This window comes from Leptosomus discolor, chromosome 2 (assembly GCF_034619465.1).
Source record: "Leptosomus discolor isolate bLepDis1 chromosome 2, bLepDis1.hap2, whole genome shotgun sequence".
In the NCBI taxonomy this organism is placed as follows: Eukaryota; Metazoa; Chordata; class Aves; order Leptosomiformes; family Leptosomidae; genus Leptosomus; species Leptosomus discolor.
The window spans coordinates 45,435,524-45,456,438 of record NC_141392.1 but is presented as its reverse complement, the minus strand read 5'-3'; the positions used below and the strand labels follow the sequence as shown (position 1 = coordinate 45,456,438).

Below are 20,915 nucleotides of genomic sequence, written 5' to 3'. Positions count from 1 at the left end.
ATTGCGTGCGCAGGATGATATGAGGAACTTTAGTCACTGTAAGGCAAGCAGCTTGCTTTCTCATGTATCCCACTCTGATGTCCTCTATTCCCATGCCTTCATCTTACAACATTAGGATATCTCCTAGAAGTAACTTTTCTTCCCTCCTTGGTGTTTTAGAAAGATGCTGGTCAAGTGTCTTTTATCTCTTCCCCTGAGTTACAGGTTCTTGCTCTCCTGTGCTTTTATGTATTTATTCAGCCAGCAGGCTTTGCTAGCCTGTGCTGCTGCTGTTTCTGCTTGTCACTTGGTGAGCAGGGCTTGAATTTCCTCCTCACTTGCTAATTGTTGTCTCCTGGGGGTTGTAGTGGCTATTATCAGCCTGCTGCTGTGCTGTATTTCTGTGGTTGTAACTGTCCTCTGGGCTGCAGGCTCCGAACTGGTACAAAATAGTCACCCTGTAATCTGAAGTCAAGATTAGGAGTGTGATGACAAGGTGCACCTTCCTTGTCCCTTTCTCTCAATGAGTTAATTTTCACCAGACTAGAAAGCTGTTGAGCTTTTCTTAGCAGGTGGTGTTTCCCTGCATTCCTTTATTTGCAGCAGCCCCCCAGGAGCCAGAGGAACAACAGTGCATGTATGAAAGGAGCTGGAGGTCAAGCCACTATGCTTTTCAGTATGGGAGGGAACTTCGTGCAGTGTATCTACTTGCATCAAAATTAGATGATGGTCGTTTGAATCTGTGCCCTCTGGAAACTAGTAAAAAGGATTCGGGTGGTGACCGTGTGTGATTCTGCGTGTTGTTTTTCTGCTGGCTGTGAGTGCTTTGGGTCAGATTCTGCAAGACCATCCTCTGCTCATAACAAAGTTCCCTGTCCCTTCCTGAGGCTTCAGGCTCCTATGTGTGGTTGCAGAAGAATTCTGGCAGCAAGAAATAATGGAAAGAGGTTGGGCTCAACTTACCTTTTTCTGTCCTCATCTGCTAGGAGTGAGAGGTGAGAGAATAGGATTGTACTTTTGGCTTGCTCTTTGCCTATACCTTTTGTCTTTGGTCTTGTCAGACCTTCCAATTTTTGAATAGTGGGATTGTGTGGTTTGTTTTTTTTTTTTTTTTTTTTTTTTTAAAAAAGCGCAAATATTTACATTGGATCATACACTTTTTGCTTTCTCTTTTTTTTTTTTTTTTTTTTTTTTTTTTCCCCAAGAGATGCTGGAGGATGCATTAAATATCTGGCTTCAAATACTCTACTTTTCTATTAGCTTTCTTGCTGCCTTCTGTTACTTCACAGCCTAGTCTCTCACCTCAAAGCACATTCCTTGAAACCTCTCTGCCCACTGCCTGCAGTTGTCATCTTTTGTGTTTTCTGCCATACTTCCTACTGCAGCTGGCAACATTTGCACCTTCTTAACCATTTGCATCACTGTTCCTTTCTTTCCTTCCTCTTTCTTTGTTTCTATTGGTCCCGTGGAATCCCTGTTTGTGGCCTCGATATCTCCAGAGAATTCCCAGGCTACCTTTACCATTGGGAGTGGAGCACTTGTATTGAGCTACTGTGGGACATCTCTGCCAACCTGGTTCCTGAAGCTCACGTATATCTTTGTTTCTTCCTTTCCTAGTCGCTGCCTGTAACTAAAGCTGCTGGTGGTCTGATTGCTTCCGTAGTCCTGTTGTGACTGCAGGTCTGGGGTTCAGCTGGAATTGCCACTTGCTCTAACCACATTGAGTGAGCTTCACACTCTGCCCTGATGAGAGCCTCGTGGCCAGCCACCAACAAGATTTCAGTCCTGTTCCAATCCTTTTTGCCAGAATTTGTGGAAATCTGTACTTGTTTCACAGCTAGGGCTCATTGTTAATGGATTTAGGTAAACAAGCCAAAGTCTTGTTTATATGTGAAGAAAATAAAGCCAAGCTGAGAAAGCAGAAGAAGCCATGGTGCTAGAGGGTATCTTAATATCTAAATATCTTAATTCTTTCTTTAGAAAAATCAGTAATTTAAAGAGTCAGGTTAAGTATAAGGACAAATGGTGGTTTGCTTGATTCCCAAATGAAGATTTGTGAAACTGGATGGAGTGACCAGGAGTGTCTGAATTGGACAAGAGATATTTTTGCTACTTATAAAAGATTTTTATTTCTAACTTTTTGGGAGTTTTATGTTAATTCTTTTATCTAATAACAGTGGAAGAAGAAGGTGAATATAAGTTAGAATGATGACAGTGCAGATTTTGCAGCATCAGGGAGAACCTCTGTAGAATTTGTTTGAAAAAATAAAACGGGCTTTTGATCATCATTAAAGCTCAGTAACAGGAATATAATGTAGGAGACAAGGTAGTGGTACAGCAGGAAATACTGTAGGAGTTTTCTGAAAGAGTAAGTCAGACTTTTACTTTCTTTGAAACTTCATGCAAATACTTTGTTGCATTTTTTATTATACTCTTTCATGTATTTGACACATTACCTATTGTACCTGATTGCACCTTCTGCTTAAATCTGTTTAAAAAAAGTATTTCTGGAGAAGATTTTGGAAACTTAGCACAGTGGAATTTTGTTTGAGGATTTGTTTCTTAATGTTCATCACAGCATAATTTCATTAAGTGTAAGGTATGGCAGCCTAGTAATTCCTGGAACCTGCTGGAGAGATCTGTTGGATTTCCCAGCACCAGAAGCATGTGCAGTGTTCCAGAGTCTGGCAGGCTGCCCCTGTAGGCCTTTGTCTCCACCCTTTGAAATGTTGAAACATCCAGTTGTCACTGCTGCAGGCAGGATCCTGTGCTGGATGGACGTGAGTCTGATCTAGTCTGACAATTCTTGTCACTTCAAGACTGTTTTTGTTTCTTCTGCTGGTGTAATACGCACATGTTTTGTCGTATGTACTTATGTGCTGCTGGATTGTGCTTGGAAAGGTATAAGGTATCATCTGTAAACTTTTTTCTGAGTCCTTTATATAAAAAAAAAAAATCAAACATTTTTCTTCTGCAACTTAGGCTCGTATAACCACTCCAGCCTGCAAACAGGCTGCACACCTGAGAATCCCACAGACTTCAGTGGTTATCAGATTCTTTATATTTAAATTATGGATTTTTAAGCTTTCAACTCTTCAGGAAGGAGACAGCTGGCCAAGGGCAAATTTTATTCACACAGTAATGCATCCATTTGATGAAGTTTCCAAGTAAACTTGCATAACATTCTCCAGAATGGGGGGGTTCTAATGCATTGTGTTAATGCTGTTGCAGTGAAAGCATCCACATCTCAATGGGCATTCGTCAACACAGTGCTTTGTTAACTTAAAAGTAAAACACTAAAATGGTATTTCTTGTCTGTTACTGAACAGCTTGGAAATAAAGTTCTTCGAGACTGATTTTGTTTCCTTCTGGATGCGCTTTACTGCAGCTGCTTGCAACCTAACATTGCAGCGCTGCCATCGTTCATAGTGCTTGTCACTGAAGAAACCTGCAATTCTGTTATGGCTTTCTAAGGTCTTGATAGTGTTGTTACTGAGTACCTTTGAATAACTAGTTGAGTTTGACACACTTAGGAAATGTGCCAGAGGGTAAAACAAACATCACTCCCATTCTCGCATGTGGCAGCTGAAGTGGCAGTGAAGAGGTCTGTGAAGGGTGCCACCCTGTCCCTTGGCCAGCTTCCAGCCTCCCCGTCCCTGTGGAAATGAAAATCTATGAAAGGAGCTGTGTGTTACCATGCTATGCCAGATCTTTTTTTTAATGGAGCATAATGCTTTGAAAGACAGGTGTGTGGCTTCAGATATCTGTACTGTATCTCTTACTGTACTGATTGACAGGATGGCCTGATTCTGTTATTAACATTGATGATGTTACAATTATATTAGCCTCATTCTGGAGACATTCAGGTAGTTAATGTTTATTCTGTGTCTTAGGGACAGAGTTGCAGCTATCTCTGGTTAGCTTTTTGTTTCTTTAACAAAAAGTTATTTCATTTGATTTAATCTAAAGCTTGCGTAGGATGCACACAGTTTTTAGTTATATTCAGCTGGCACCTGGGAAATGTAGTAAGACCTAAGCAGCAACAAATCCAGGAGCCCGGTGCTTGTAATCATAGCATTGATGGCGCGCTATGGTGGGAAAGGTCCTTGGGTTTTTTTGCTTTTAGGGTCCAGTGTGTAAAATCTTTCTACTACTCTTCCCAGTAACTGCAAAATTTCTTTCAAACTTGTCTTGATACAGGATCTGAATCTTATGCATTAGTGTTCAATTTTTAATCTTTCATTAATAATGGAGACTGAGAGTACACGGGGTTTTATATGATTCTCTTTTGGATTGTTGTAGTGAGATGAGGTGAACCCAAACATCTTCTTTCCCCTTCTCTCATTGCGCAACACAACCCAGGCTTCCTTGGGTGATGAGGGTTGTGTGTCTGTGTAAGGTGGGTTGTTGCTCACTTAGCCTTAGGATTTCAGCTTCAGTGTTAAAGTGGCCTAATGTTAACTTCTGTGTTTGTACACATTAATTTCGCATTTTACAACACACTGTGATGTTCCAAATGATAGAGTGATAATTGTTGGAGGAGCAGATAAAAGTTTTGATGAGAGAGAATGAATTATTAAGCAGGAACAGGGAGATAAAAAAAGTACATCAGATTTTCTTTTGGTTGTTTATGTGATCATATTTGCTTCTCGCTATTTTAACTGTAGCCAAGCTACTTCACTCTGCTTCAGATGAGCTGTCTGTAAAATGTGTATATCATCACTTGCCATACCAGAGTCATCAGAGTTTGTAACTGTAAAGCCCTTTGAGCTCCTATCGTGATTGGAACTTCAGACTTGTAAGTGTTACTACCAATAAATGTTGAGATTTTAATTTTCATGTTTTTATGGAAAAGTTGTCCTTGTGTAATTTTGTGTATTATAATTGATGTACTTGTGAAAGCTGTAGAGCCTGTAGGTTAAGCTGTTCTCATTACACTGTATAGGCTGCAAGAAAATGACAGTAGTGTTGGTTTGTCATGTAGAATCATAGAATGGTTTGGGTTGGAAGGGACCTGAAAGATACCTTGAAAAAAAGATGAAGGGTTTGAACTGCCTTTTTTATTTTTGCTATCATGTAGATGACAACAAAGTTATTTTCTGTAGTAGCAATTATTGGATGGAGTGACCTTTACCAATTTATGACATTGATGTAGTGGAAGGGACATTTTTCCACTTGACCTTTATGCAATGTGTTGGCTTGTCCTGTAGCACCAAATGAGTTGCAGTTGACAGATCTGAGGGACCACTAACTTGACAGGAGCTTATTGTTTGGAAGAAGATATGTGTTGAAATGTGGAGCCTCTAATAAATAACATAAGTTATATTCATATCTTCCATCACTAAGGAACATCTTGCTTAGAAATGACTGCTGCCTAAATTGCAATTTGAACATAGATTAACTGAGATTCTAGCAAAACAATCGTCAAATAATGATATTTGAGTCAAATCTATTGTTTTACCTTTTTTCCCCTCTCTTTGTTATTCTGTAACCAAATAACAGTGGTTTTCTGTATTTGAACCTTGCTTCTTGTCTTAACACCTCTGTCCGTAAAAGGAAGAGGAATAAAAGTCAGATAAACAGTTTTCAGTATATGACAAGGAAGTCATGTCTCTCAAGAGTATGGGAGGATGTGTGTGTATATATGTATATATATATACACTCCCCCCAAAGATGGAGATATATATATATATATGTATGAGTAGCTTCTTTGGTTATTAGTTAATTTATTAAATAATGGTCAGATACAATTCTTGGAAGAGAGAAGTTATGGCTGTGGGGAGGAATGGGGAGCTGTGAGCACATGCTAGGGTGAGAATGGATAGTGTGAAGTGAACCATAAAGGAGGGCCAAACTGTCACTGCTCCAGCCAGGAAGCACAGACGTCAGCTGGTCTTCAGATCTGTTGAAATAAAGCTGGGAGAGGATTGTGCTTTTTGAGGAGAAATTTAAAAGCAAAGAACAAAAGTCAGTTATGTCGGGTGTCTCGTTATAATCCAGTATCTCTTTCTGCCCTGGTTGAAGGTTCTGATACTTCCTGTAGATAAACTAATTCCACTTACAAAATGGATAAGACAAAGTTGTAGTGGAACCCAAGATCTATCTGAGACTGTTCAAGTAATGAATTGTTGTGGCTTTTTAAAACTATTGAGCAGCAGGATTGATAAAAGAGCAGCAAATACCATCTGTCTGATCTACGTATTTTACCACAGTTCTTCTCAAGCCGTCCAGTTGAGGTAAAGTAAAAAGGAGCTGAATGGGTGTGGGAGGGGAAAGCAGCTCAACTATTTCCTGTTGCATTTGCAGGAGGTATTTGTAAGGGAAAAAAAAAATTGGTTTAGAGGTTGTTGTTTAGACACATTAATGTAATCCTTACTTGTTATTTCAAAGACAATCTGCTCAAACAGTTTCAACGGAGGAGGATGCTACTGGACAGTCAAGGTGGGAGGCTGGATAGAAATGTTTATTTTGCTATGGTAAAACAGGTGTTTTGAGTGTATTGGCATGGATTGAAATTCATGGCAAGGTTCACTGTAGCAATAGTATTTAATTGTAACTCAAGAAAGCAGAGATTAGTTATTGTGAAGCTTTATGCTAATAAAAACTTATTTCTTGGATTGTTTTAGTTTGTAGTTAACACGTGCTACAGAAGATAGTAGGCTTTAATGCATATATTTTACATGCTTGCAGGAGATGTGTAGATAGTTCAGCTGCAAGGCTGGAAGCAGAACCTGCATCCGGTGAGCTGCAGTTCTGGGGCCTACAGCAGGATCACACTTGAAAGATGTCCTGTCTTTTGTATGTGGGTTCATGTCAAAAAGGCAAATCCCTCATCCTTTCTGGCGCACCTGCTTTTCTGAACCCCTTCAGGAGAGTGTGGCAGTAGCCAAACCTCTCTCCTCGAGCTTGGATCTAGCAGGTGGTCCTGCCCTTGCCCTTGCCTTTGCAGGCCAAGTCCCATCAGAGTCCCACTCTGCTACTCTTTCCTCTTCCCTCCTGGCTCTCGTCAACACAGATACTGGTCTGGCAGCTTTAATTTCCAGTCTGAGGAGGCTCTGATGAGCAGGTGGAGTGACAGGCTGCTGGAGGCAGTGAAACTTCATGGGCTCAGGCTGGAAGAAGGCAGTAAGCCTGTATGTAAAATTTTAAAGTCTAGTAGTGTGAAGCATGGAGACCAGTGAAGGTGCCTTGGCACTGCTGCGCTCCACTCGGGTTGGACATGTGAGATGTATGTTGGACATCTGTATGCTGGAGGAGGTCAAGCTTCTTTGCAGTGGCTGTCATTTGGCTGGGCTCTGCTGTTCCTGTGTGAATTTAATCCAGCCAGGCCTCTGACTGCGCTTAGTCGTCGGTGGGATGTTGTCTCAGTCGTAACTGCTTTGCTGAATGGGGACATAAGTGGAGTCAAAGGGCTGTGGAACTTGCCTGAAGAGCCTTTTGGTCTACTCCCCACTGACCTCTGCCAACCTCCTGTGCAGCCCTGCCTGCTGCCTTGTGTGCCTGAGGGATAATTCTTATGCCCGAAACACTTCCAGGAGCTCTGTGCTGGGACAGCGCAGTGGGGACAGTTGCAGAGCCAGGATGAGAATATTTTAAATGTGAAAAAAGTGTGTGGGTGTGAAAGGGAGGAAGGTAGGGGGACAATGATTTTTAAAAAAGACTTCAGGATCCCTTTTGTTCAAATAGGAAAGAGAGGCTGGGCTTTATCTGCTTTTGAAATTAGAAAATTTAGAGGTGACTCCAGGAGATAGTAGTCTTTTATAGGGAACAGAGTCCTGTAAAAGAACAAAAGGGCACTAACTTTTAAGAAAAGGTCAAATTATGAAAGGAATAATACAAGGTTTCTTATGCAAGAAACAGTTCAGATTGTGTAATTACAGCAATCCTTTTATCTGAAGATCTCACACGGGTGTTAATTAAGCCTAATAATGCCCCTATGGAGCAATTGTTACTATCTACATTTTTACAGACAGAGGACCTAGAAGCTGAAAGAAATGGGGTTATTCATTTGAGATTATGTAATGCAGCACTGTAGAATTGGTGCTTATAAGAGAATAGGCAGATTGTGAGTTGAAGTCACTTGGTACAGCCATGGGCAGAATCCTTTCCACAAAACCGTGCTGTATATCCCTACTGCTTTTTTTTTGTCCTGAAAATGAACGTATGTGTAAATACATAAAAAGAAACTGTGGACTAAAAAAAAATTGCTCTTTCTAAATGCACTGTTTGGATTATGCCTGTAACTACTGCTGTTTTTTTCTTTAGTTTTTTTCTAATGTTATGCTTAAAATTTGCGGGATCCTGTGATGTTTTGGTTAGCATTCAGTGATTTGAGCACCTTATGGGAACCAGCAATAAGGAAAATCCACCTATGTTGGTGAGGTATTGTATGTTAATTCCTTTCATGTGTTCACTTCAGTCTTTCCAACACAGAGCGGATGGATAGATTGTTTTGTGAGCTCCCTACGCGGAAATCAAACAACTCTTTACTGTTGGTTTTCTTGCTATAATACTTTCAAGCTGTTGATAATTCTACAAGAAATTCTGTACAAATGCTGGTGGATGGATGAGGGTGGGAAAACAGAGAATTTTGAGATACTCTTAGAACACTGTGTTTGTAGGATAGCTGACTTTTGAGTGAGTTGTCTGTATGTTTCCTCTGTGTCAGGAGGAACATAGTGTGGGTGGCTGCTTGCCTTGTACTTGTTTCCTTTGGGCAAATCCAAGATTAAGCCCATCAAAATTGTCACCTTTCTGTCTGGAAGGCTCCATAACTGATTGAATGCGGTGTATGTATTGACTCTACCACTACCATGATGCGTTGGTATAGATATAGAGGTGTGGTGCCCCTGAGTTGTTGGCAGCTCTGCTTTGCACCCTATTGTCCTACCATATGGACTGGATCATTTAGAAATGACTGTGCTGTGGTGGAAATCTGAGTTTTTCAAGGCTTCGTTCCTCACTTGCAGAACACACAGCTACTGTTTCAAGGGAAGCTGTTATATCTGCTGATCTTCTGTAACAGAGACCTGCAGGCCATGAAAGGTGAAATAGCTCAGCAAACCAAAGTAATTTTTAGAATAAGAACCTGCAAGGTTGGGTTTTTCAGAGATTTTTTAGATGAGTCTAAATGAACAGGAGTCCATGAAAGTATATCACTTCCAGTCCAGAATCATTATCTGAGAGGGATTCCTGGGCCCTTTGTTTGCTGGTAGGCAGCTGGTCTATGCTGCTTGTGAAAGGGTAACTGCTCAGCAACATAATGGGTAAGAATCTGTTTTGCAAGACCTAAAAAGTACTTAAAAGTAAGGACTGCTTGTGCTGGTCAAGGGAAGGTCTTCTCGTTTTCATGCAGTCGAACAGTTCACAACAGTAAGTAGGTAGTGCAAGGTCTGTAACATGTGCGAAGGGAGCGGGAGTGTTTCAGGGCAGTGCTTTGGCGGAAGGTGGTGCCTTGCAGTGCAATATGTTACACCAGTGCAAAACTACTGACATGAGGTATGACTTCATAGTGGAGGAAGTGCTTCCTCTGAGGTTATTGCAGTGAGATGCGGCTTTGTTCCAGTTCAGTGCAAAAGCCCGTTTCTACTTTGCACGGTGCTCTGAACCCCGCAAACTTTCTGAATTTTTTACAGAATTTGGTGCCATTTTGGGAATGTCAGGAAACAGTGAATATTTTGAAAGTGGGGATCAATTGGACAAAGTATGCTTGAGATACAGTTTCCAGGAAAAAAATAAAGGGGGTTTGCAGCTTTTATGTTTGATAGTCTATATTTTTTTTTTTTTTTTTTTTTGCCAGCCAGAGTTGCAGGATCTAACTGCAGTTGTCACTGCCCACAATTATTTAAATTGTTTTGTGTTTACCCAATGTATGCTTTGGTACCAAAAGCAGTCTTGCAAAAACAATGTTGAAGACAGTAGTTAGGAAAGGGGCAAGAGCTCAGTATTTGTGTATGTAAGCCAAATGAACAGCATGAGTAGATCAAATAACGAAAAAGCTTTATTTTGTCTGGTTTTGTGTCTCTGTGCCCCACCAAAAGTTAACTTTATTCTAACCTTTGTTTGCAGTCTGGAGTGTAGTGAGGGAAAAGGGAGTTTTGATGGAGGCCTCTGTGTAAACCTGGCAGTGTAATTTGAAGTCCAGCAGAAATCCAGGAGGAACCCAAATCACTTTCAGGGAAGAAAGGAGACAGAAGAAGATAGCAGAAGTAGAGGGAATGAGAAGGGAAGAGGATAAAGGGGCAGAGAAACAGAGTAGGGACAAACTGGTGTGTAAGTGTGCCTGTGAGTTACTGAGGAGGGGGAATTGGTTCGTGAGGCCAAGTTCAAAGGGAAGGGCAGGAAATAAGTCATGAGATATTAACAGTCAGCAACTATTCTATGTTTAAATGATTTCCTTTGCCATTGAATTCAGATTACTTGAGCTGGTGGAAATTATTGGATCTGACTAGATATAAGGAGGAAATTTATATGATGAGAGTGGTGAAACACTGGAACAGTTTGCCCAGAGAGGTGGTAGATGCCCCATCCCTCAAAACATTCAAGGTCAGGTTGGATGAGGCTCTGAACTACCTGATCCAGCTAAAGATGTGTCTGCTCACTGCAGGGGGTTTGGACTAGATGGCCTTTAGAGATCCCTTCCAACCCAAACTATTCTATGACTCCAAGAAATTTTAAAATTTGTGAATTGATTTTTGACTCGCAGCAGGCAAAATAGTCTGAGAACAAATTACAAATGTTGTAAACTCTTCTCTCTTACTGCTTGCTTTCTTAGAATGTAGCCTTTTCTGAATGAAGTAGAACAGCATAACTTTTGAGTGTAGAACAGTGATGGATGGTGGAAACTGGAAATATGGCTAGGCTGAACTAAGCTAGCATCTTTAGTAGTTTTAAAACAGTTTCTGGCTTTGCATCTACTGATCCAGAGTGCTTGGGAAGGGTATAGCTTAATTTGAGGGTATGGTTTTAATTCTTGAAGAGCACTGGGGATAAAGAAAGAACAATGAAAGAGGAAAATGAGATATATGTGTTCGGGATTAGACTACTAAATATGAGAGTGGAGACCTGGAATATGAGAAAACATTGAGCACTATTGTGGGAACTCACAAAGGGGAATGCAGGGAGCAAGAGAGGAAGAAAAAAGATTTTAACTAAAAGCAAAATTCTGGCATTCAGGTACTCATCCGTAATTAATGGATGTACTGTTTTCATCTCAGCTACCACAAATATTTCCTTTATCTTTTAACTTCTTTTGTTTCTAGAGCAAAGCTTCGAGTTTCCTTGTAGAGTTCCCCACTGCAGTTTTCAGAGCAATCAGGTTGGGGTTGTGTGCACGTGTTTATATTCTCTTTATAGTTCTCCATGTGTAATATCTATTCTATAAGAAAGAATTTTTAGCAGTGTGCCTTGTCACAGAAGGATAAGGTAATGTTGTCTAATTGCATTTTGGTTTTGGTGGTGCAGATCTGTAGCTGGTAGCTTAAGCAGAATTGCAAGCTGGTTTCTTCATGTATGTTTCTTCCCCCATGTCCTTGGGGAACACTGCACAATATAATATACGCCACATTTTAAAATCTGTGTTGTTTTCTTTCTAACTTCAACTTAAAGCAACTCTACAGCTACTCATTGATGGTTTTTAGCCTAGACTTTGTGCTGCTTTGTTGTGCATTTTTACAGTATGGCTTTTAAAAGTGTGAAGATAAACCTTTGCAGAATACTTCTTATATTATCTACAGTAGTTTTGGACTTCTGTCATTAAAAAAATAAAATCCTTTGAATGGTGTGCTTTAGGATGGTATTCTCAATATATTCAGGTTAGGCGATAACAAAGGAGCCTTTTCTTTGTTTGACAGCTGGAACAAAGTACTTTAGATTCACAATATGTGCTTAAGTAGAGCCTTGTACAAAAAAAATCTCAACGTAATCTGACTGGGTCTCTAGTCCTAAAATCCTTGATATAAAAGCCCAGTTACAGTCCACCACACTTTTTAATTTCTTGTTAGATTATTTAGAACTTACTTTATAAAAATGGCTGGTGTCTCGCAATATAATGCAATTAGTTGTAAAGTATTACATTGTTTCACTGTTAATTGGTCTGTCTCTTAATCAACCCATGGCATTTATACAGAGGCAGTGAAGACAGACAGGTGTTGGTTTAGAGATTCCTGGAGCAAGGAAAGGGACGTGAACTGGGGTTGAATTGTCCTCAGTCAACATTAATACGTAGCTGACAGTTGTTCATGCATGTGAACTGTGCTGATTGGAAACCTTTACCAAAGCTCTTCCTTTACCATCTCCGATAAAAGAAGCAAGTGTATTGCAAACCAAGGAGCTTTGCATTGATTTCTGCTAGCTTCCTTGTCTTCAGGGATCTTTTTAAGAGTGGAATTTAATTCAGAATAGGGATCTATGCCATTGTGCTGCATAGTCTTACTTTTTAAAAAATGCAGATTCAGCCTGGAATCAGTGGTACATGTTTTTCTTCATTTCTGTACAATTTTATATGTAGTGACAGTACTGTCAGCACTGCTTACAAAATAATGTTGATATCAAATAAAGTGCACCAGCAATCAGCTTGTTTTTTCCTTTAATGTATCTTTTGATGTTATTGTAAATAATTTTTACTGTAAAGTCATATTGGAAATGTAGGCAATCTAGTGGTTTCATTGGAAATTTGCTGTTTACAAAAGAATATGAAAAGCAAACAGTCAACAGGGCACCGTTTGTTTTGACTAAAACAGAAATGATGTCTCCAAAAATCCCTATTCATTAAAACCCTTGTGTTGTTTGGAGGAATTTACAAATGCAGCAAATCTGAAGATAAGGACTGTATGGGATAGACACTGTATAGAATTGTAGCTTTATTTTAGTGCCGTTATAAAGATGAGTAAGAGGTTGTCACAAGCAGAAAACCATCCACAATTTCAGCAACTGTTATGCATGTTAAGCACTCTATAAAAAAATGTAATTACTCCAGCGTTTAGAAAATTATGGAAGTGGCTAGTTTATGCTGTAATATAAAATGCTTACAAAGATCTTACTATTACAAACGTTACTATACAAACTATTGTAAAAACTGAATGCTTTTCCGAAGTATCAGATTAAGAGCAGTGGAGATTAAGCTGCCTCTGGTACACTGAAAGTATTGTGAATCTTTTTCAGCCACACTGTGTGTCTAGTGCTTTGTCCTCTCTGTTTGTCTTTTTGGCTATAATTTGTTTTGTTGATTGTAAATTTATTGGAGTAGGATTTTTTTTTTTCCCTGTTTTCTGAACCTAGTACAATTGGGTTCTGGCCTCTGTTGGAGGCTTCTCTGTGAGATGACGGTGCCAAATAAAAACTACTTTGCTTGCAGCATAATCATGTTACAGGAAATTGTGGTGTAGGTTTGTCCAGATAGTTCTGATGTGCCTTAAGCTCAGCTCAGAAAGAACGGCTGTGAGAATAGTTCAGCCTACATCATTGCAGGTGAGAATAAGAAACATGGAAGAGCAAAGTTTTTCTAATGCTGGCCAAGTAACTTAAGAGATTAATCACCCAAGTCAGGACTCTGACATTTCCTGCTGGGCTCTCATCCCCCTCCTTTCCCAGAGGCATGCTGGAAGAACCTTTCTGGCTTTGTGGCTTCTTGCTCATCTTCCTGCTGACACTGAAGGTAACTATACCTACAGCCTCACAAAATCCACTGAGGCCTATGGCTAGTGCCCATAAGTTACCCCTCCATTTAACTGTTACTACTAAGAGGCAGAGAACATGTTACAGATCTGAGTGGTAATCTGTCTGTGGTGTTGCCCCTATTTCGTAGAACATCCATAGCAGCACTGGTCAAAATTTATGCTGAAAGTCTACACTAGGCTTGTGCTAGTGCCCTTTGGGGAAGGTTTCGTATACAGCATGACTTTTCAGTGTTGATGTAAACTGTAGGTGGGAAACTTGGTGTTGTGCTTTGGGGGAAGCATCTGTGAAACTTCTGAGAATTTAGCTTTTTGTTCAAAGCCTAAATAAATGCTCTTAAATTCAGTATGAATTAGAGGGGGAAAATCAATATATGCCACTGTGTCACACTTTTTTTTGTGAGAAGTATAAAGCTGAAATGTTCTTGTACTTTTTAAAGCTTTCAGACTTCCTAACTCTGCTGCAACACTGATGTTCAGTACATTTGATTCTGAAATGTAATATATGTTTTCAGGAGGCAGCAATTTCCTGCCTTGTAACTGGTATGGACTGACGGGGGGGAAATGGAGAGCTTGCCTGAGCAGTACTTGTAAGAAATCCTTCAGACACTGTTCTCCATTGCTTCTCTTGCAGGGACTATTTTGAGTACCAGGTTTTCTTCCCTTTCCTCCCCTACTTGATTTATCTATACTGGTGTCTCGTTGCTAGGAAAGAAAAAAGAGTGGAGAGTTGGCAGGCAGCTGATGTTGCCTGCAGCAGGGTAAGCTTGTGGCATCAAACGTGATGTCAGGTCATCACTGCATCTTGGCTACTCTGATGCCTTGCGTCTGGCTGGGAATACAGGAGACCTATTCTCTTGTACCCTTCAGGTTACTGGTCTTCTAACTTTAAATAGCACCAGAATTGGAGGCAAATGTCAATCTAGCATCTCAGTAGGGTAAAGCAGGAATTAGAAGGGTTTGTCAGCTGTACTAAGAGTGCCAAATAACTGAGGAATACACACAAAACAAAGAATTATGGAGTTGTAGTCCTCTCTACAGATTTTGTCTTTCTTGCTTTAGGGTGAATGCTGTAGCAGTTGCTTCCAACTCCAAAGGGTGTTCAACAGCCAGGAGTTTGGTTTGCTCAGCTATTCCTCAAGGTAGTCTTGATAATTCAGGAGCATAGCTGGTATGCTGAATTTCACCAAGTTGCCTTTTTGGTTGGAATGGAAAAAATTAAATGTGGGTAAGCAGCATAATTTCATTTGCATTTTGTTCTGTTATGCTCTAGCCTTTCATGAACTGAATATGAACGTTTGGCTGTGGTACCCAGGGGGTTATAGCCTTGCCTGGAAAGCTTTAGCCTCTGCTTATTGGCCTTTCCAGGAGCTACTTTTTCCACTGACTGTTGTAAGTATTCCAAGGACGCTGACCTAAATCACTTTTTAATTCAGATTAGGTGTGCGAGCCTCTGAAGGGAATCTCCCAATTGTCCCATTTACTGTGCTGTGCTTTGCTTTGCATTGTAGAGCAGTCTTGGAGTGCATGGACTGGTTTTCTTTCAGGTGGAACAACATCTGAAGATGTGCTCTAGAGGCGTACCTGAGGGGCTGCAACTACTAACTGACCTTTGGTCCATGGGACTACACTAAACCTAGTCTTAAGAAAGACCCTCTGAACTGCAGATGTTGGGAACGCAGTACTGAACTGCTTTACTCTGCAGATCTGGTTTTAGTCCATGTAGTCATACGGTAGGCATAGCTCTGGGGTACAGGTGCTGCTCCCGTTGCTTCAGCAGGCTATTCTAGTGGCTGTCCCTAGCCCCAGGCCTTCTTGGAGCCAGCCTTGCCTGGGTGTGCAGTTTGACTCTGCACTGGATTTATCTTGCTGGTTTCCATATGCAGGGCTTAATGGAAAGTAGAAAAGGTTTTGCAGTGTACCAGTGACTGGACAGCACATGGTAAGCTGCTCAACTATCCAAATGTAATCTGAAGCTCCCTTTTACACATATCTAGGATGTTAGAACTTGCAAGGGATTGAATCTGTTCTACTGTGTATCTTTTTGGTACTGTTAAATGGTTAATTATTTTATCCTTAAATTAAAGCAACTGGAGTATGCATTTACTTTGTAATGACTACAGTTCTTATGACAGTGTATGTCTTTATGTGCCGTGTTTGGGTATTAGTTGATCTACGTGTCCTCCTGCAAGTAATTTTGCAGGAGGCCAATGCCAGTAATAGGGCTGTAGGCACCTTGCTTACTAGTCTGTTCTCTAGCTACGTTTCAGTCACGTGTTTAAGCTCTGTATTGGACTCCTCACTTTCTAGCCTTTGTAGCATTGCTTTAGCTAATATAAGTCTCTCTGTCCTGGAAAATGGGTGGTGTAATTTGAACATGATGATATATAAGTTATTAATGTGCAGGGAAAGTGAAAGAATGTTTTGTTTTATTTACAGTAAACAAACAAACAAAAAACACCCACCGAATAAGATCATCAGATGTGTTTAATTCGTAATTCCATTTTGAAATTTTCTGTAATAGTATATTTTGGAGACCAAAAGTGTAGATAGTGTGAGAAAAGAGAAGTTTCTGGTGGATGTGAAGTGATCTAGGAGTAGTGTCTTGCTCAAGAAGTCTTTCAGCTGACAGACATTAGAGGTTCAGGAACAGTATCAAGATAAAAGGGGCATTTGCACCCTCATTCTTAGTCTCCTCTCTAAAGGCCCACTACTGTGTGTGGTCAGTGACAGGCTGCTGGAGGGGTCTTTGGATCTGAACCTGGGACGACTTTAGTTCATACAAAATAGGTAACAATATCTTTGATGCTGAGTATACAAAAACACTTCAGTTGTCCTGGAATCTTTACGTTTTTAAGAAAGTGAGGGCTGGGGAGGTTACCTGGCGCTGGAAGTATCTAGCAGGTAAGAAAAAGATTTTTAGGGCTGAAATGTGTGACTTATGCATGTAAACCCTACACAAATCCTGGTTTAGGTCTTCAGATTTTTGGGGGAAGTGAGAGAAAGGAGGGGGTTGTTTACAGGATTGTGGGGCAGGATCGAATCGCCTTATCTAGTTGAACTAGCTGAAGAAACACTTTCTTAATGTCCAACAATTTCTAGAATAGTATGATTGATCATCTTGCACCTATCAGCAAAGACTTAAACAGAAATATATGCAGAATGTAGGTTCTGATGATTTTCTTAAATGATTTTTAAATTGTGATAAATAGTTCAGATAGTGACCTTGTCTTCAAGGGAATAAAACCAATATCCGAATATGTAAAAAGTAGAGAAGTAGCCAGATGTTCTGATATGGTCATTTAAAAATTACAGAAATTGCTTTCTTTGCTCAAAGCTGTTATGAAGTGTGATCTTTAGAGACAGTACAATTCTCTGACTGATGTCTGTTTAATTGAGAACAGCAGTTAGTCAGCATCTTCCAGGCCTGTACTCTGGGTTGGCTTTAAGTGGGATGTCTGAAATGTACCAGGTGGTAACAGATTGGGATGGAGGGTAATCTAAGTGTTAACTTTTGCTGTTTGTACTGAAGTAGAAGCTTCATCTAGCATGTTTGTAAGACTGCTGCAAGGCAGCAAGCTAGCAACAGAATATAGTGAAACAAAAGGATGGTAAAGAGAATCAAGCCTTATTCCAAATGCTTGGCTGTATAACAGTAGGTATTGAATACATACATTAAAGTTCCTTCATTTAAGAACTTCATCAAACAGGGGCATTGCTTTTTGCATGTAAGATAGGTGTTAACTGTCTTGTTTTGAGGTGAAGTATGGGACAGAGCAACAAAGTATAAAGCCTTTGTGTGTGATGTAGGTATCTGTGTGTGTGGTTTCTTTTGGTGTCTTAGTCCATCGGTGAGCTCTGGGATTCTGTGAAATGTTAAAAGACTAAAATGAAGGTAAAAGAAAGTGGTGTCCTTGAGTCTGGTGGCTTAGAATAGCAAAGGCCTTCTGTGTCTGCTTCTTGGTTGAAAAATCCTAGAAGATGATGGTGGGAAGGGCTCTCAGGAGAACATGTTTGATCTTGCTGGCCTCAACCTTAAAAACTATGCCAGGGCTATTCCTGAGAGATGTTTGTCTGACCTGAAAACCAACACTGGTGGAGATTTCCTGTCTGTCCCAAGCATTCAGTTTTAGTGCTTTACTATATCTAATGTTTTTCATCTCCTTTGCTGCAACTCAGGTTTGAGTTTGAGGACTGAAGTTCTGTGGTGAGCTGAAAAGCATTGATTGTATTACTGCTTTCTTTGCAGCTCCCTGGTATGCAGTGGTACTGGAATGGTACACCCCTCAGTCTTTATCTCCACTAGATCAAGGAACCCTGCTTACTGCATTTTTTTTCACGTGTCCTGTTTGCTAGACTTCTGATCACTTCCATTACTTCTGCTTGATCCAGATGGCTCTTGAGCTGCAGCACTAAAAGCTGGACTGAGATGAGCCTTATTTGCATGGTTCCCTGCTCTGCAGCTGGTACTGAGGTGCCTTGGTCTCTCCACCCACTAAAGACATCAACCAGGTCAAACTGAGGGGTCTCCTTTCCAGGAGAGGAGCCTGAGAGCAGACTACTGTGGTGTTCAGCTCAGTGGTGCTGGAGTGTTTTGAGATGTAACCCCTAACCGCAGTGCTGAAAGGATAAAAAAAAACATTTAGTGCTGAGAGGTAACAAGCAGATATGGCCAGCAGTAGTACTTAAAAAATGCCAGTGGAACAAATTATTTAGAAACGTCTGTTAGTAAAAACTAATTGAATACTATGTAGGCTGGAACATATACAGCAGGATGCAGCCAAGAATTAATGAGAGTGTGAATTGGCGTGTGGATGATCCCCTCATCTGTTTTCCTTCCCAAAATAGCCTGTTTCTAAGGCCAGAATGAGTAGGAGTAGAACGATGAAACAATTGGATGCACAAACACAGTGTGAGCATAATTATGTCGAAGGACAATGTCGTTAAATGGCTGTAGAAGGTTGCCACAACTCTCACTCAGCTAACAGAGGAAGCCCAGTGGTGAATGGTTTGAGTAAAAGGAGGTGTTTCCACGTGTTTTGGAGTTCAGTGGTCGTTGGTCAAAATCCAGCCCTTACTTCTCTGTTTGTAACAGTGATATTTTTGGTGGCAGTGTTTGAAATTCCACGTGAAATGCGAATACTGATATGTTTTTCTGGCCAAAGTCTGGGTTCTGAAGTCTCATCTGGGCCCACATTCCAGTTTCCTTGTGGTGACAGGGATAGGACAAATCTGATCAGCTCTGATCCCTGAGAAATGCACAGCAGATGTTGTTTACCTCCACTGCTGAAAAAGTGTTTCTCCTTTGCAGGAAGAATATGCACATGTGTACATGCGGTTTTTGGGGCAAGGCAGTAACTTGGGTGTTGATCATTTCAGCTAGAGCATTCTGGCAGCATTTTGCACCCTAACAACGTGAGTTTAACTACCCTGGAACAGTCTGCTGGCCCAGGGAGAAGATCTAGTCTCATTAGTATGTTCGGTGTCTTTATTCCACCCCATTGGCACAGAGGCAGAAGGGAGATCAATACTAATGATTGATTATTGTAAAAATGGATTATTTCACTAAACCAGCAAATGTAAACGACTCCTCTTCTTAAAGCCCTTCTGAGGATAAAGAAAGAAAATAAGCCATAAAAAGCATGCACAGGTGTATCTTATTCTGATAGTAACATGTCATATTGAAACTGTTAGAGGGTAAGGAATGCTGTCATGTGAAATTGTAGGCTGTGAGGTCATGAGGAAAGTACTGAACTGTAAAGGTTTTCCATTTGTGGGCTAGCTCAAAACTCTCTGATTTGACTAATGTATCATCAAAGGTGTTCTGGCTTGGACCAGGCAGGCTTGTAATCTGTCATATGTGTATGTGATTTGGCTAGTATACTGGCACTATAGAGAGCAGAGAATGCACATACCAGAAATAATAATTTGTGATTGGAACTATGTTCCTTTGTTTTCTACACGGGGAAAGAAATCAAAGAACTAACTTACATGGCAAAGTGTTTAGTCCAAGAAATTTATAGAATTATGGTAGAGCACCCTTTTAAGGACCACTTTTATGTTTGTTTAAAGTTTAAAGTAAATCTTTTTGTTGGATGATAAAGTAAGCATAATTCAGGAGAGTATAGAATAGGATAATTGTTTAATTGCTATAATTGCACATGCATTTTCTGCTGAAATATGTTGCTGAGTTGTCATATATGATTCTTCAGTTCTTGACCTAATAACAATGCAATTTTTTAAAAGATCAGACTTCAAATGTATAACTGCTATCTAAGATTGTTTTAAAACTGGAGCAGTGAAGAGTAAGTTTTCTCAGAATTGAATTCAGAGCTGTTACTCTAGGAAAAGAGCACAATGATAACTTTGAGCCAATTCTTTGGAGCCTTACCAAATTAAAACTCTGTGAAAGTGCTGGGAAGCCTGCAGTTTTGTCCTTGTCATAGAAGTAGCTTGGCATCCTGGTTATCTGATGTTTTCCATTGTAGTCTTAGTAATTCATCCTTTAGCAAAACAGAACAATGCATTTTATCAAAAGGGGGAGAACCATCTGTGAGATGGATTTTACTTTTTGTTGATTGACCTTTTTTCTTCTTCAGGTAAAATGGAACCTTTTGGTCATTCTTCAGTAACTTTTTCTTTTTAATTTAATTTCTAGCTGATAAATTTAGACGAAAACTGGAAGAACTGGAGAAAGAGAAAAATGCTTTAAAATTTCAGCTTCCTTCAAGGCATCCTTCAATTAGCAGTTTTTTGGACAGGTTTGTTACCCAAGTTCAAGCAGCATTGCGCTGGGCTGCTGATCATTGGTAAGTTTTCTTGATTCCTTATTATGTAAAATGGCGCTTGTGTTTTTCTCAAAATGCATACTCCAATTTATGAATAATTTTAATAAAGAGTTTTAAGGACCTTATTACATATCAGTATGGCGCTTGTTTATGAAAATCTTGCTTCCCCCCCCCCCCCCCCGTTTTTTTCTTTCTGCAATTCTTTCAGAGTTGTGATGAAAAACATTGATCATGATGAACTGGTGAATTAAATGGAACTTTTCTCACTGTTGTTGAGTGGGAAGGGGATTGAATCCTTGACACGGCAGCTTGAGCATACAACAGCAAGGCAGCTTGAGCAATGGTTCCCTGTGGAGTTAATTCTGATGCTCCTTTTCAGGCAATGAAAGGGTATTGAAATATAAAGTAAAAACAGATTCTTTTTTGATATGCTTTGGGAGCTTCCTTTTATGCATCCCTTATTGGTGGCAGTAAT

At 40.2% G+C, this 20,915-nt stretch overlaps 1 protein-coding gene across 1 annotated transcript in view; it reads left to right on the top strand.

Annotated features, from left to right (window-relative positions):
• The window catches only part of DISC1 (DISC1 scaffold protein), a 182,008-nt gene that overhangs the window by 21,215 nt on the left and 139,878 nt on the right, over positions 1–20,915 (top strand). Inside the window, exon 4 of the mRNA XM_086460403.1 lies at positions 20,311–20,461. Within this exon, the coding sequence (XP_086316529.1) occupies positions 20,311–20,461 (151 nt within the window). The remainder of the gene's footprint in view (positions 1–20,310; positions 20,462–20,915) is intronic.